The 13,232-nt window shown below is 41.3% G+C and overlaps 1 protein-coding gene across 4 annotated transcripts in view; it reads left to right on the top strand.

The window, feature by feature from the left end:
- The window catches only part of HOMER3 (homer scaffold protein 3), a 143,290-nt gene that overhangs the window by 83,069 nt on the left and 46,989 nt on the right, over positions 1-13,232 (top strand). For 2 of the 4 annotated variants that reach the window (XM_056518178.1, XM_056518179.1), the window contains one exon: positions 4,086-4,266. The exons of the other annotated variants lie outside the window; for them this stretch is intronic. In XM_056518178.1, coding sequence (XP_056374153.1) covers positions 4,247-4,266 — 20 coding nt within the window. In that variant the 5' untranslated portion in view covers positions 4,086-4,246. The remainder of the gene's footprint in view (positions 1-4,085; positions 4,267-13,232) is intronic. 4 annotated transcript variants of the gene reach the window in all.

Genomic DNA, 13,232 nt, shown 5'->3' with positions numbered 1-13,232 from the left:
AACCAAATGGAGCCCAATTCATACATGGCGGGTGCTGGCTGTTTACTGCAGCCAATACCTGCCTGTAATGTTTAACCACTTAAAGGGGAGTTCCCATCAAGCATAATGTGAAATTAGACATACTTACAAGATATATTGTAAAATGTCCTGTTTGAGAAATATAGGGAGAGACGTATCAGAACCTGTGCAAAGTAATAGTTGCCCAGTTGCCCATAACAACCAATCGGATTGCTTCTTTAATTTAGCAGAGGCCTTGTTAAAAATTTAAGAAGTGAGATGATTGGTTGCTATGGGAAACTGGGCAACTTTTCCTCTGGACAGGTTTTGATAAATCTCCCCCATAGAGTTACTTATCCACCATGTTAATGTTTTGTTCTGATAACCTGCTGTATTTAGTCATGGCCAAGTTATGGACTTCACTAAACTGGTCACACATGCTCAGTTCAGCAACAATGGCAGTTTGTCCTTAAAGGTTAAGTCTCATGCTCAAAAACGTATCCCCTATCCGATAAGTTTTAGATCGCGGGTGGTCGGAATACTGGGGCCCCTTGCGATCTCCTGTTTGGAGCCCCCGTGCGTTAGCACAGGAGCGCATCATGACCCCCGCCCGATGTGGAGACTGCCACGCCCCCTCCATAAAGTTCTATGGGAGAGCCAAAGGTTGCCGAAACGACTCTCCCGTAGAACTGTATGGAGGGTGCATGGCGGCCTGCGCTTCAGACGGGGGTCGCGACCCACTCCTGTGCTAGCGCACAGAGGCTCAAAACAGATCACGGGGGGGGGGGGGGGGCCCTTCTGATAGGGGGTACATTTTTGAGCATAAGACTTATCCTTTAAAGTATTAGCAGTTAGTCCCCACAAAACATGCAAGCAGAAGGGAACTTTGCTAAGTAAGAAAACCCTTTTTAACGTCACACAGAGGAAGAGGACCCTTTTCAGAAGGACCCCATGTCTACTGCGAGAGATAGGGTATAATAGGATCACAGTCACAGCTTTATACACTGTAATACATTAGTAGTGCAGTGTATTGTACTAGCAACACCCCATCATGTCATTATATGGCATTAAAAAAGTTTAATAAAAAATAATCTGTAGATAGGAAGGAAAAGGCACACAAGGCAGTCTGCAAGGGGATAATCACATAGGCTGTGTACAAGTGTAGAGGGAGAGTAGAGCTTACAGAGCAAACTGTAGACTCCTGAACACACAGGGAGGAATTTATCATTGTTTTTACACATTTTTAAAAAAAATATTTTTGCACAATGGGTGAAAAAGTTGCAAAATGTTTGTGCAAGTCATATAGACTAATTCAATGAATCAATTTGAATACAGTGTGGAATGGTTAGCTTTTTTGCAGTTGTCAGAGATTTATCAACTTTTTTTAATTGTCACAAATTTTAGCGCAACACCACACAGCCCAGACCACACTTGTTTTTTCTACATCTAAGCTACTTTGCTATTTATAAAGAATCAGCCAAAAAAAACAAAGCATAGACAGAATGTATTCAAGGTAAGAAAGAAGTCCAGTGGTGTATAACAAACATAATATAGTACTAGGGATCGACCGATATCGTTTTTTTAGGGCCGATACCGATAATCGGTGGAGGTTAGGGCCGATAGCCGATAACTTATACCGATATTCTGGTATAAGTTATCGGCTATTTATCCCCCCTCGACACCGCTGCAGGTCATTGATTTAAAGCGGGCGCTTTAAATCAATGCACTGCAGTGGCTTTTGCGGTACCATAGGCCGCCGCCACCACCCGCTTCTCTCTCCTACCTGTCAGGGTGGTCCGGGCCATCCATCGTTCCTGTAGTGTCCGGCGGCATTCCGGGTGGAGGGTGAACCGGTCCGGGCTGTCCTTCTCCGGGGGTCCTCTTCTCCACTCCGAGCAGGCTTCGACCTAGTACGCTGCATAGATGCCGCTGCGCAGTGACGCCCGTGCGCAGCGACGCACCTGACGTCACGGCGTAGCGGCGTCTATGCAGCGTACTAGGCCGGAGCCTGCCCGGAGTGGAGAAGAGGACCCCCGGAGAAGGACAGCCTGGACCGGTTCACCCTCCACCCGGAATGGCGCTGGACACTACAGGAAGGATGGATGGCCCGGACCACCCCCATTACGGATAAGTTTATTTATTTATTTTTTTAATTGACTCGGAGGGTGGGGGTGGGGCCCGACCGGTATAGCGGTATGGGCAAAAATCCATACTGGTATACTGCCCAGCACTACAGTGGGGGGTGCGACGCGGTGGGTCGGGGGGGCGGTCGCGGTGTGGCAGGTCGGGGGGGGGGGCTGTCGCGGTGGGGGCGGTGCGGGGGCGGGGCATTATCGGCTTATTGGTAAGGTAATTGCCGATACCGATAATGCCCAAAATCGTGATTATCGGCCGATAATATCGGCCATACCGATAATCGGTCGATCCCTATATAGTACCAACAAGAAAGGCAAACAAGGGTAAAAAGAACTAAGTTTACACAATGAGAAATTCTCCCCATGGAGCTCACATCCAGCTTGTAGTACTATATGAGAGAAGACTTTATCTACAGTCATGGCCATAAATGTTTGCACCCCTGAAATTTTTCAAGAAAATGAAGTATTTCTCACAGAAAAGGATTGCAGTGACACATGTTTTGCTATACACATGTTTATTCCCTTTGTGTGTATTGGAACTAAACCAAAAAAGGGAGGGAAAAAAAGCAAATTGGACATAAAAACCACATATCAAGGGGTCAGTAAAGGAATGAAGATTGCAGAGTGAATCTTAGTGCATCATTTGTAACTCAATGTAACACACACATATTTATGGACATTTATCAACGGGTTTAGTCAGGTTTTCTTTACTATAATTGTCGCAAAATTGTCGCAACTGCGACTACGCGATTTTTTGTGCGACATTTTGACTGGAAAGCGAGAAAAGCAAGTTTTTCAAAACTTAACTATGTAGTAATAATTTTAAAATGAACTACGGGTAGTCAGGTATTTATTAACTGCGACAGTCGCAACTGCGCAAAAAAAAGTCGCAACAGCGTTAAAAATTGACTAAATTTACTCCAGCTCAAACATGGAGCAGAAAAATCTACTACCAAAGTAAAAAAGGAAAAATTGCTTACGTGAAAGAAAATTATCAACAGGCTGAAACCAGTTGATAAATAAGTCACACATAAGCAAAAAAAAAGTAAGGAAAAAATTACTAAAAAAAAGAACACATAAGCAAACATTGATAAATGTCCCTCCTTATTTTTGCTATGAGGTGTCCACAGTCTTTTAGTGCTGCTGGGAGAAGCAGGGAAACCCACTGCGAGTTTGAAACAAGATCCACTTGTGTGAATGAGCCCTAAGATAGTCTTTCTATGCTAGTCCCAGCAGCACTAATAGACTAGGAATACCTTTAACATGGCAAAAAGAATATACACACACACACACACACACACACATATATATATATATATATATATATATATATTAGTGTGTGTGTGTGTGTGTTTGTGTGTATGGGTGTGTTACATTAAGTTACAAATGGTGCACTAACATTTGAAATGAAATCCGCTCATGTAAACACACCCTCAGGCAGCTTGCTGAATCCTCCTTGTGAGTCCTGCTTCCCCACCCAGAGTAACAGACAGCTTTTCCCAGATAGGTACGTACGCAGGTAGAACTAAGAACCATCAACTCACAATGTTTTTACTATTTCTGTCTTCTGAGTTGAACGGAGCCTCCGGGGCAGGTGTGAATGAAGCCTAAATTGTTTGTTCTAGTGCATGGAAAGAAAAAATCAGGAATACAATATTAATGTAGTTATCAGACGTGTTATCTGTACAGAACCATTGACCATTGTATCTTGTACCTGATGTCAGGTTAAAATGATTGTAATGTAATTTTTCATATTTTTAGATTTGTTACACCAAGCTTATACGACCAATATATTTTTTGACATCTTTAGCTTCTTTAAATGCATGTGTATAGATATTAATAGAACACTTGAAGTCTGCCCCAATGTGGATTATGTAAAATAGATAAGTGCGGGTGCCAGGGCTTCTTGCTCTTTTAGCATAGACAAATGACATCTGTTTCCTATCTCTTCAGGAAATGAATAATTTGGGCTCTGAGAAGGCCAGACATTGCCCTTGTGGAGCCTAAGGAAGGAGCTATTGTAACTTATGCTGTGCTCACATCTATCAAGGAAATCGTGACTTCATTCTTATTTTCTTCTTTGTCATTATTTTTCTGAAATCTTTACTTCACAAATGTCTTCTACTACTAACAGGTATGGCTTTCTCTTCAATCCTCCACTCTATCTATACAGCAGTATTGCTCTCTACTAATTCCTTTAATGTGAAATGACATCCTTATAATTTGGTGTTCTTGCTGATGGGGGGGGGGGGGGGGTGTATAATGTTCTTTTGATTCCAAAAACACAGTTTGACATCAAGCAGGCCATTTCCCCAGTGCTGGTCTTTTGGAAGACCTATGAACAAGGGACTGTTTGCTAGAGTAGAGAGAGAAGTGTGGGCCCCTACTCCCCCGTACATGTCTTTTGCTGTCAGGTGGGTACACGTGAGCATTAGGTGTGCAGTCTCTTAAAGAAGGGTGTAAAGGAGTCAAGTACTCCCTCTGACAGATCTCTGCTGTTGTGTCTATTGAGGCAGTTATTAGTATGAAGGAGGGTTGTGCTGATGTTTGTGGTTGTAGAGGGTTTCAATGATGTACTTGTGATGGTATAGTAAGGACTTGGAGTTGACTTTCTCTCTTGATAAGATTGGACAGCAATAGATGTCATCGACACAGTCTTCTGAAATGGAGAGGTCACAAATGCTTTACTAACAGGAGATACTGATTCTTCTCCTTCTGATGACGTCCTTCTCCCCACTCAGGCAGTCACCACATACTGTATTTATCACAGCTCCGCACACATTCTGCATAACAACATTTCTGCTGCTCAAACTGGTGTTCTCTTGCATAGAGCCCTAAAGCTAAATCAGCAGAGCACAGCTTCTCTTATGTTATACACCAGCATTCCGCACAGTTTGTGCAGGAACCCTGTCCTTAAAGGAGAAGTCTCATGCCCGACAGTACAGAAAAACATATCCCCTCTCCGCAGGATAGGGGCTAAGTTTTAGATTGCAGGCGGTCCGAGCGCTGTGGCCCCCTGTGATCGCCGCTACGCACCCTCCATATATTTCTATGTAAGAGCCGAAGATCGCCGAATGGCTCTCCCATAGAGATATATGTAGGGGCGTGGCGACCCCCGCTTCATGTGGGAGAGCCAGGGCTCCGTACATACGATCGCGGCGGGCCACAGCGCTAGGACCCCCCCCGATCTAAAACATATTCCCTATCCTGCGGATACAATGAGACGTCTTCCTTAAATTAAAAGCATAGGTACTCTCTAACAGCAGTCGCATGCTGGCACATGCATCAGTCAGTTCCCGATTAAGAGGCTCTCCATGCTAGTCCCTGCTATCTTTTATTAGCAGCATGCTGCTTGAGGCTGTAATTCCCTAGTACCATGTTGTTTAACAACACATAATACAACACAATGTAAATGTAAAAGCAAGCAATGCACTATACAGTTTACACAGAAAACCACATTTCTTAGCAATAAACATATGTACACAGTATATGTACACAGTGGGCAGTGGGATATCAAAAGACACAAGTTGGGGACCCAGTCTAGTTGGATTTGTGTACTTCTTTACCCATGTCCCTGGGAACAGAAGAAGGACTCTATAAAAGCACTGCTAAGTATTGTACTATTGGGATAGGTGTGGGAAGTGAATGGAAAGCAGAATACCCCTTTACAATCACATCCTATGGTAACATGTGCAGGAAAGACTAGAGGGTCAGGTCACATTGACCAAGGAAGAGTGGTTTGTGACAAAATTAGCGGCAGTGTGCTTTTGGGGTGTGTGGACTCGCTTTGGATGTCATTTTTGCTAATTTTTCCCACTGATTGGGAGGTGAAAGCAAGACTAAGTGAGTGGAGATAAATCAACCCCTTGAAGTCGCACACATGTCACATGTTAGGGAAGTGCCTATATGATTTCCTTGAATACCATTGTTATTTGAAACTTTGTAAAGGAAGCTGTTCCTATGGAAGCATTCAGAACTGCGGTGCAGCAGGCATCCCCTGCACACTGTCTGCTGTTGATGGATCTCATGGCCACTGATGCCACCAGGGAGATCTATCCTATTCCGTCACATGGATATTAATTGAAGCTGTGCATATAGCTGGCAGTTACCTTTTTCTTGTTGTGTCATGCAAAATTCATTAAATAAACTGTCACGTTGTATCAGGTTTTAGGCAAGCAGCAGTGAATTAAGTACATATGCTAAACATGCTTGCAATATCTATTATTGTATAACCCGGGGACTGCAGAGAAAGTTTGTTCCCTCCCTCTTTGTATTCATTGCCTTCTGTCTTAGATAACCATATGAAACAATACAAATTACAGCCTGTGGATGGCTATAATGCAACAAGCAATTTGGCGTTTCAGTTTTCTTTGCTTTACTGCAATATTTAGTTTTGCAATTTACAAGTAGAAAAAGCAATATCTCTCAGTGACCCAGGCTTTATTAACCAGTAGGTGCATCTTACTTGGAAATTCCCCAAGACCCAATTAAGAGAGGCTTTGGTTTGGGTCACATTAATCTGCTGTCACTTCTTCTGGGTCACACAATGCAGATGTATAGTTGTTAGTGGCTTCCCCCCATCCCCCCACCTTCGGGGAGAAGAAAAGGGCTATTAATTGGAAAGGGAGGAATTAGTAAAAGAATATTCTTCCTTAATTAAATAATATCTACTGTGATTCAGCTGATGATGCATTGAGATGTGTTTTACTTTCTTAAATATTTTTCTGCTTTATGAGGCTAAAAATGAATTCACTTAGACTGGTGTTTCACACACCGGTCTTAAGTAAAACAATGCTGTTGGGAGATGTGCAGGATTTATTATAAGCTGCCTGTCTGTTAATATATTGGGTGATACTTTGCCTTTGGACAGAAATCTTCTTCATCTATAAGCTGGCGTAGGTTTTGTCCTGAATTTACACCAATTCTTAGTGTAAATTATAGTAAACTGGCCAGGCCACGGGAGTCCACATCCTCTCTCACCAAGCTTCACTTTTATGAAATCTGGTAAATGTGGAACAAATTGGACAAATGAGGGTCCGAGAAAGGGGTGTGACATACAAGGAAAGGGGTGTTTACAAGGCACATGGCCTAAATGTGATGTTATTTGTCAAAAATGTGCCAAAACTTTGGTGCAAGATTCTGGGGTAAAGAAGCCATCTTATAGTTGGTCTGAACTTAGACTAGATCAATATGTGCCAGCTATGGTGCATGTGAAGACTGTATATTCAGAGTTTACACCCATTATTTGGCATTTAGTATTGCAATTTTGATATATCTTATTTGAGAAAGTGTCATTCTTTTCACTTTTCAGCAGCTTTTGCTCTTTCTTTAGTTGCCATGTTAAATAATAAACTAAATGGAACCCACGGAGGAAAAGGAACATCGGTAGGATCTATTATTGACTTGTGTCCGATTCATGCTGTGTGTGTGTGGGGGTGGTGAATGGCAAACAGCAGGGGACATGACTGATTGGTCTGAGCACTTCACCCAACTCTCCGGCTCCGCGCAACATTATACGGCTTTGATTCTCCTGTCTTCAGTTTTCAGAAATTTATCTTGGTTGTGAACTAACATGCTCTCTGAAGTGAAGAATATGACTTAGACATAATGCCAAGAAGGCAGTCACCATGATGCACATGTATGCTTGATCAAGCAAATGCTAAATTCAGTTCTTATCAGAAATGCAGAGGTGGCCTGATGGGTTAGAAGTTCCAAAGACCCATACATTACATAAACAGATTGAATAGTTATACTGTAAATGACACGGAATGGTGGCTGGTACATATTTTGCACTAGTTCAAGAATGAAAAGCTTGACACTATGCAACTATGTGGGTGCAGCTGCATAAAAAGGAAGTCTGCCAGGGTAGGCAACCTACAGAAAAGTCCCCTTTAAACAGAGGCCTGCTAGAAGTGACATTTTATGTTGTGACATGTTTTTAATACAACATTTTATTTTGTAGTGCTCTGAAATATTGAGTAGTGTAAAAGTAATACATGCATTTAGTATTTCTGTTGTAACTTCAAATTGCAGCCTTTTCATTCTATAAATGTCATTGCTAGGTCTCCCAGCAGTGTTGTCACTGTCTTGTTACCCAGCATGCAGCAATGCTCTTTTAAAATAATAGGGCAGAATGCCACTCAGATTAGAATTTCACAATGACGATTGCCCAGTGGTAGACACTGTCTTGCTGCGACATCCTAATACTGGATTTCCATCAAGAATTACATTGGAATAAAGCTATTTAGTATTCTAGAAACTACATGACAGATTTACCCTATGGAAATGTATAGCCCTGCATTGCTTAGCCACACAACCACATGTGCACTGTTATGCCAAAAAGTAAGTGCCTTTGGCCATTTCAGCTAAACTTTTTGGGTTCATAAAATTTAAGGATACAACAATATCCAGATGTATAATATTTGGAGTGAAATGACTTTTAGTGGTAAGCTCAGTGGCTTTCCATATAGCACTATAGTGTGAGGTGCCATTTTATATGTGTGAAAATAAGTTTCAATGTGGCTGGGTTGCAGTGATAGAAATAGCTTGTTGTTCATAAAGAATCCATACTATCCAAATCAAAAGGGGTATATCAGGTACTTTTTAAATGTTTCTGGGCATGATATGATTAATAAAAAAATAAAAAAAACACATACTCTCCTACCTTGTTATCTTCGGGCTCCCACTGTGACAACTTCCAACTTTTCGCTTGTCGTTCTTATTCCTACTTCCAAAACAAAACCTTCTCAACAGTTACCGCCAGCTCAGCCAATTACCAGCAACATCAGTGCCTTTGCCAAGACAAGGATGCTACAGAAATAGGAAGAAGAGCGACAAGCAGGGAGCTAGAAGACATCACTGGGGGAGTCCTGAGGTGAGAGGTAGGTGAGTATGTGTTCTGTTTATTTTCATAACGGGGCCCAGCGACATTTAAAAATGTAAGTATCCGGAATAACACTTTAAAGTCCCCATACACCTAAATTTCAGCAGGGCTGGCACCTCTACAATGTGTATAGAGCCACCTGACTGTCTCTCGACAGATGATGTTGGGGAAATGAAGAAATGGGTATGTTGAATTTAAACTGCCTGATCCTTTTGTTCTCAGGGATATGAGCCACTGTGACTTACTTCCACCCCTTTATTCAGAACACATGCATACTCTGCTGAGCATTCATGTGGTATAGGGAAATCAGCTGTTTAAGGTGTATGGCACCTTTACTCTTATATTATATGCAAAAGTTAACTTGTAGCTGTGATTGGAACATCATTATTGGCTTTGCATTGGCTTATTGCTTCATTGAAGATCTCCGAGGGTGGGGGCCAGAGGGAGCCAATGATGGGTGAGTAGCAGGACCCTGTCCACGAGATTGTGATCAAGATAGTGATCAGAAACTTATTCTCTATGAGCACCCCTTTAAGACTGTTAACGTTATGCATCTAGACTTTTCAAAGGCATTTATATTGTACCGCATTAAAAGTTGGCACGTAAAATGAGGATTCAAAGACTAGCAGAAAAAGTAAGTAATAAGTTTATTAACTGGCTCAAGAATGGCAGAAGTTAGAGGAATCCACACCCGTGTCTATTTTTTGGTACCTTTGGACATTGGACATGTGACTGTTTCAGCCACTCACTGGCTGTAGCGAGACGAGAAAACAAACGTAAGAGTTTTGCAATGTTTTGAAACGTTTAACTCGATGTAAAACTATGACTGAAAAAAAGACTTTGGGATATTGTTGGACAGTAAACTAAAGGCAAATAAAATAATGGGATGTATCAAGAGAGGTATAGATGACAAGAACATAGTTTTTTCTCTTTACAAATCAATAGTCAGATCATGCATGGAATATTACTTACAGTTTTGGCGCCACATGGCTGAACTGGAGCAGGTGTAGAGCAGCCTATATAAATAAATTGTCCAAAGGCAAAGGATATATCTTTTCTAAAAAGTAAAATACTTTATACCTGCAGTGGGATTACATGTCTTTGCGATTCTTATCCCTTTACTTAACTGTAAAATACAGAAATAATGACAAGTTATACTTTCTGATTGGGCATTTAGGTTGACTACAATTATGACTACAATAATACAACAGAGGTTGACTATAATGATACGACGGACACTGGTGGTGGTTTATGTGTGGGTCTAAAAAGATTTGGGGCACAAGGTTTGCCCCACCCCAAAACACCCTTCCCCCAAAAAATAAAGAAAAGAAAATTTAGGACAGTGATGCTATAAAACAACTTATAAAGCACAGACGTAGATAGACCCCCCTCATCACTGAAAATCCACATCAAAATCAGCACCAAGATCCTCCCAGTGGATTTGTTAACATGGCCTTAGGGGAGTGAGTAGTGGCTTTTAAAAGCTCAAATGAATGGTGTCCTACATCATAGCCTATATACCCATAAAGAGGCATGATCATGGGCAAAACATGATGCGGAGCCTAGTGCTTGATTGTATCTTAAATGTCCGAAGATTGATGGGGTGTACTGCAGGCATTCTGTCAATAAGAATATTCACACAACACACCTAACATCTACAGTTGTGCAAAAAAGTATTTAGTCAGCCACAAATTGCAAGTTCTCCCACTTAAAAAGATGAGAGACATAACGAGAAAAAAAAATCCATAAAATCACATTGTCTGATTTTTAACCCCTTAACGACCACGGACGTAAATGCAAAAAAAGTAAAAAATCCCCTCCCCCAATAAAAATGAAAATTGTCAGTTTTTCACATTTACCCCCAAAAAGCGTAAAAAAATATTTGTTATAAACATATTTGGTATCGCCGCGTTCGTAAATATCCGAACTATCAAAATATAATGTTAATGATCCTGTACGGTGAATAGTGTAAACATAAAAAAATAGAAAAAATCCAAAAATGCTGCTACTTTCAAAAAAATTTTTTTTTTATTTTACATATGCAAATGTAGTATCGATAAAAGTACATATGAGCCCTCATACCGCCCTATATACGGAAAAATGAAAAAGTTATAGGTGGTCAAAATAGGGTGATTTTAGATTACTGATTTTCTATAAAATGTTTTACATTTTTTTTTAAGCGGTACACGGAAGCCCGCACACAGCGTTCGGAGTAATGAACTTGTGAGCGAAGCTCCGAATTGCAGGGCAGCGCACAATCCCTTTAAGGGGTTAAAGAATTTATTTGCAAATTATGGTGGAAAATAAGTATTTGGTCACCTACAAACAAGCAAGATTTTTGGCTCTCACAAACTTGTCATTTCTTATTTAAGAGTGTCCTCTGTCCCCCACTTGTTACCTGTATTCATGGCACCTGTTTAAACTTGTTATCAGTATAAAAGACACCTGTCCACAACCTCAAACAGTCACACTTCAAACTCCACTATGGCCAAGACCAAAGAGCAGTCGAAGGACACAAGAAACAAAATTGTAGACCTGCACCAGGCTGGGAAGACTGAATCTTCAATAGGCAAGCAGCTTGGTGTGAATAAATCAACTGTGGGAGCAATTATTAGAAAATGGAAGACATACAAGACCACTGATAATCTCCCTCGTCTGGGGCTCCACGCAAGATCTCACCCTGTGGTGTCAAAATGATCACAATAATGGTGAGTAAAAATCCCAGAACCACACAGGGGGGGGACCTAGTGAATGACCTGCAGAGAGCTGGGACCAAAGTAACAAAGGCTACCATCAGTAATACACTACGCCGCCAGGGACTCAAATCATGCAGTGCCAGACGTATCCCCCTGCTTAAGCCAGTACATGTCTGGGCCCTTCTGAAGTTTGCTAGTATTGGGAGAATGTCATATGGTCAGATGAAAAAGCTCAACTCGTCGTGTTTAGAGGAGAAAGAATGCTGAGTTGCGTCCAAAGAACACCATACCTTCTGTGAAGCATGGGGTGCAAACATCATGCTTTGGGGCTTTTTTTCTGCTAAGGGACCAGGACGACTGATCCGTGTAAAGGAAAGAATTAATGGATGAGATGCATAATGCATGTATGAGATTTTGAGTGAAAACCTCTTTCCATTAGCAAGGGCATTGAAGATGATGACGTATATAAATTAAACTTTTATTTTTAAAAGGTGTGTGGCAATTTGTACGTAGAAGTCATTTGTTGATTCTATACAGCATTGATCCATTCAGTGTGGAAAATGAAGAGGGGAGTGATCAAAGTAGCTATAAGAATGAGTGCAAAAAACACAGAAATAGCCAGCACAACTACCAAATGCACGGGTACATGCCGCTATGGCAAATAAAAAGAAGTTTGCAGCATCACTCTATATTTAATCACAAAAGTAAACTTGAGGCTCTTAGTGCACTTAACATTTCTCCCATTGTATGTAGGAGCGATTCAATTCAAAAACCTTTTAAATTCAAAGCTGGTTCCTGCAAACCCCCAATTAGAGGCTTTATGCCCAGGTGAGGAGAGTTTGTGTGTTAGCATTCTATCTGAAATGAGGCCACCCCTTATAGGGGATGGGGAGGCATGTTTTTTGTGATAAAATGGTGATGCAAACTTTTTTTGTGCATAGGAATAAGTGGATAGATGTATAATGCAGATTATCATCAGATTTGGGGTTTGCTTAGAGGCAAACTAAGTATAGTTTATGACTGAAGAGATGGAGGTACAAATCTATGAATGGACGGTACAGAGATCTTTCTTATGATTTTTTTCTACATCTAGGCCTGTAACCATAACATGGGGGCTTTTTATGGTTGCACCATCAATGATAGGTGGGGATTCTTTACTGTAAGAGCAGTGGACTGTGATGGCATCATGGTTTATTAATTAAACAGGTGCAAGAAGGGTCTGGATGACATTTTTGATCAAACATGGCATTTATGGTGTAATGGGTTCAAAATAAAAAACAGGATATAATTTTTCAGAATGAGTTCTGTTTTTATAGTGTTATGCACAACACCTTCAGAAAATTATAATAGGTTAGCTGCTGCCATCTGACCCATCCAGACGCTGGAGATAGTGGCTGTAACATTGTCGATACTAAGGTAGAAATTGGGCTTCACGACTTCCTGGCCCTGCCTCGATACACAGGAAGTTTTGCTCAATCACTGGCTGCAGCAGTGAACTATCTAAGCCAGTGACTGGCTGAG

The sequence above is a fragment of the Hyla sarda genome, chromosome 1, assembly GCF_029499605.1.
Source record: "Hyla sarda isolate aHylSar1 chromosome 1, aHylSar1.hap1, whole genome shotgun sequence".
NCBI lineage: Eukaryota > Metazoa > Chordata > Amphibia > Anura > Hylidae > Hyla > Hyla sarda.
The sequence above is the reverse complement of the archived record's forward strand: the minus strand, read 5'-3'. Positions and strand labels throughout refer to the sequence as shown.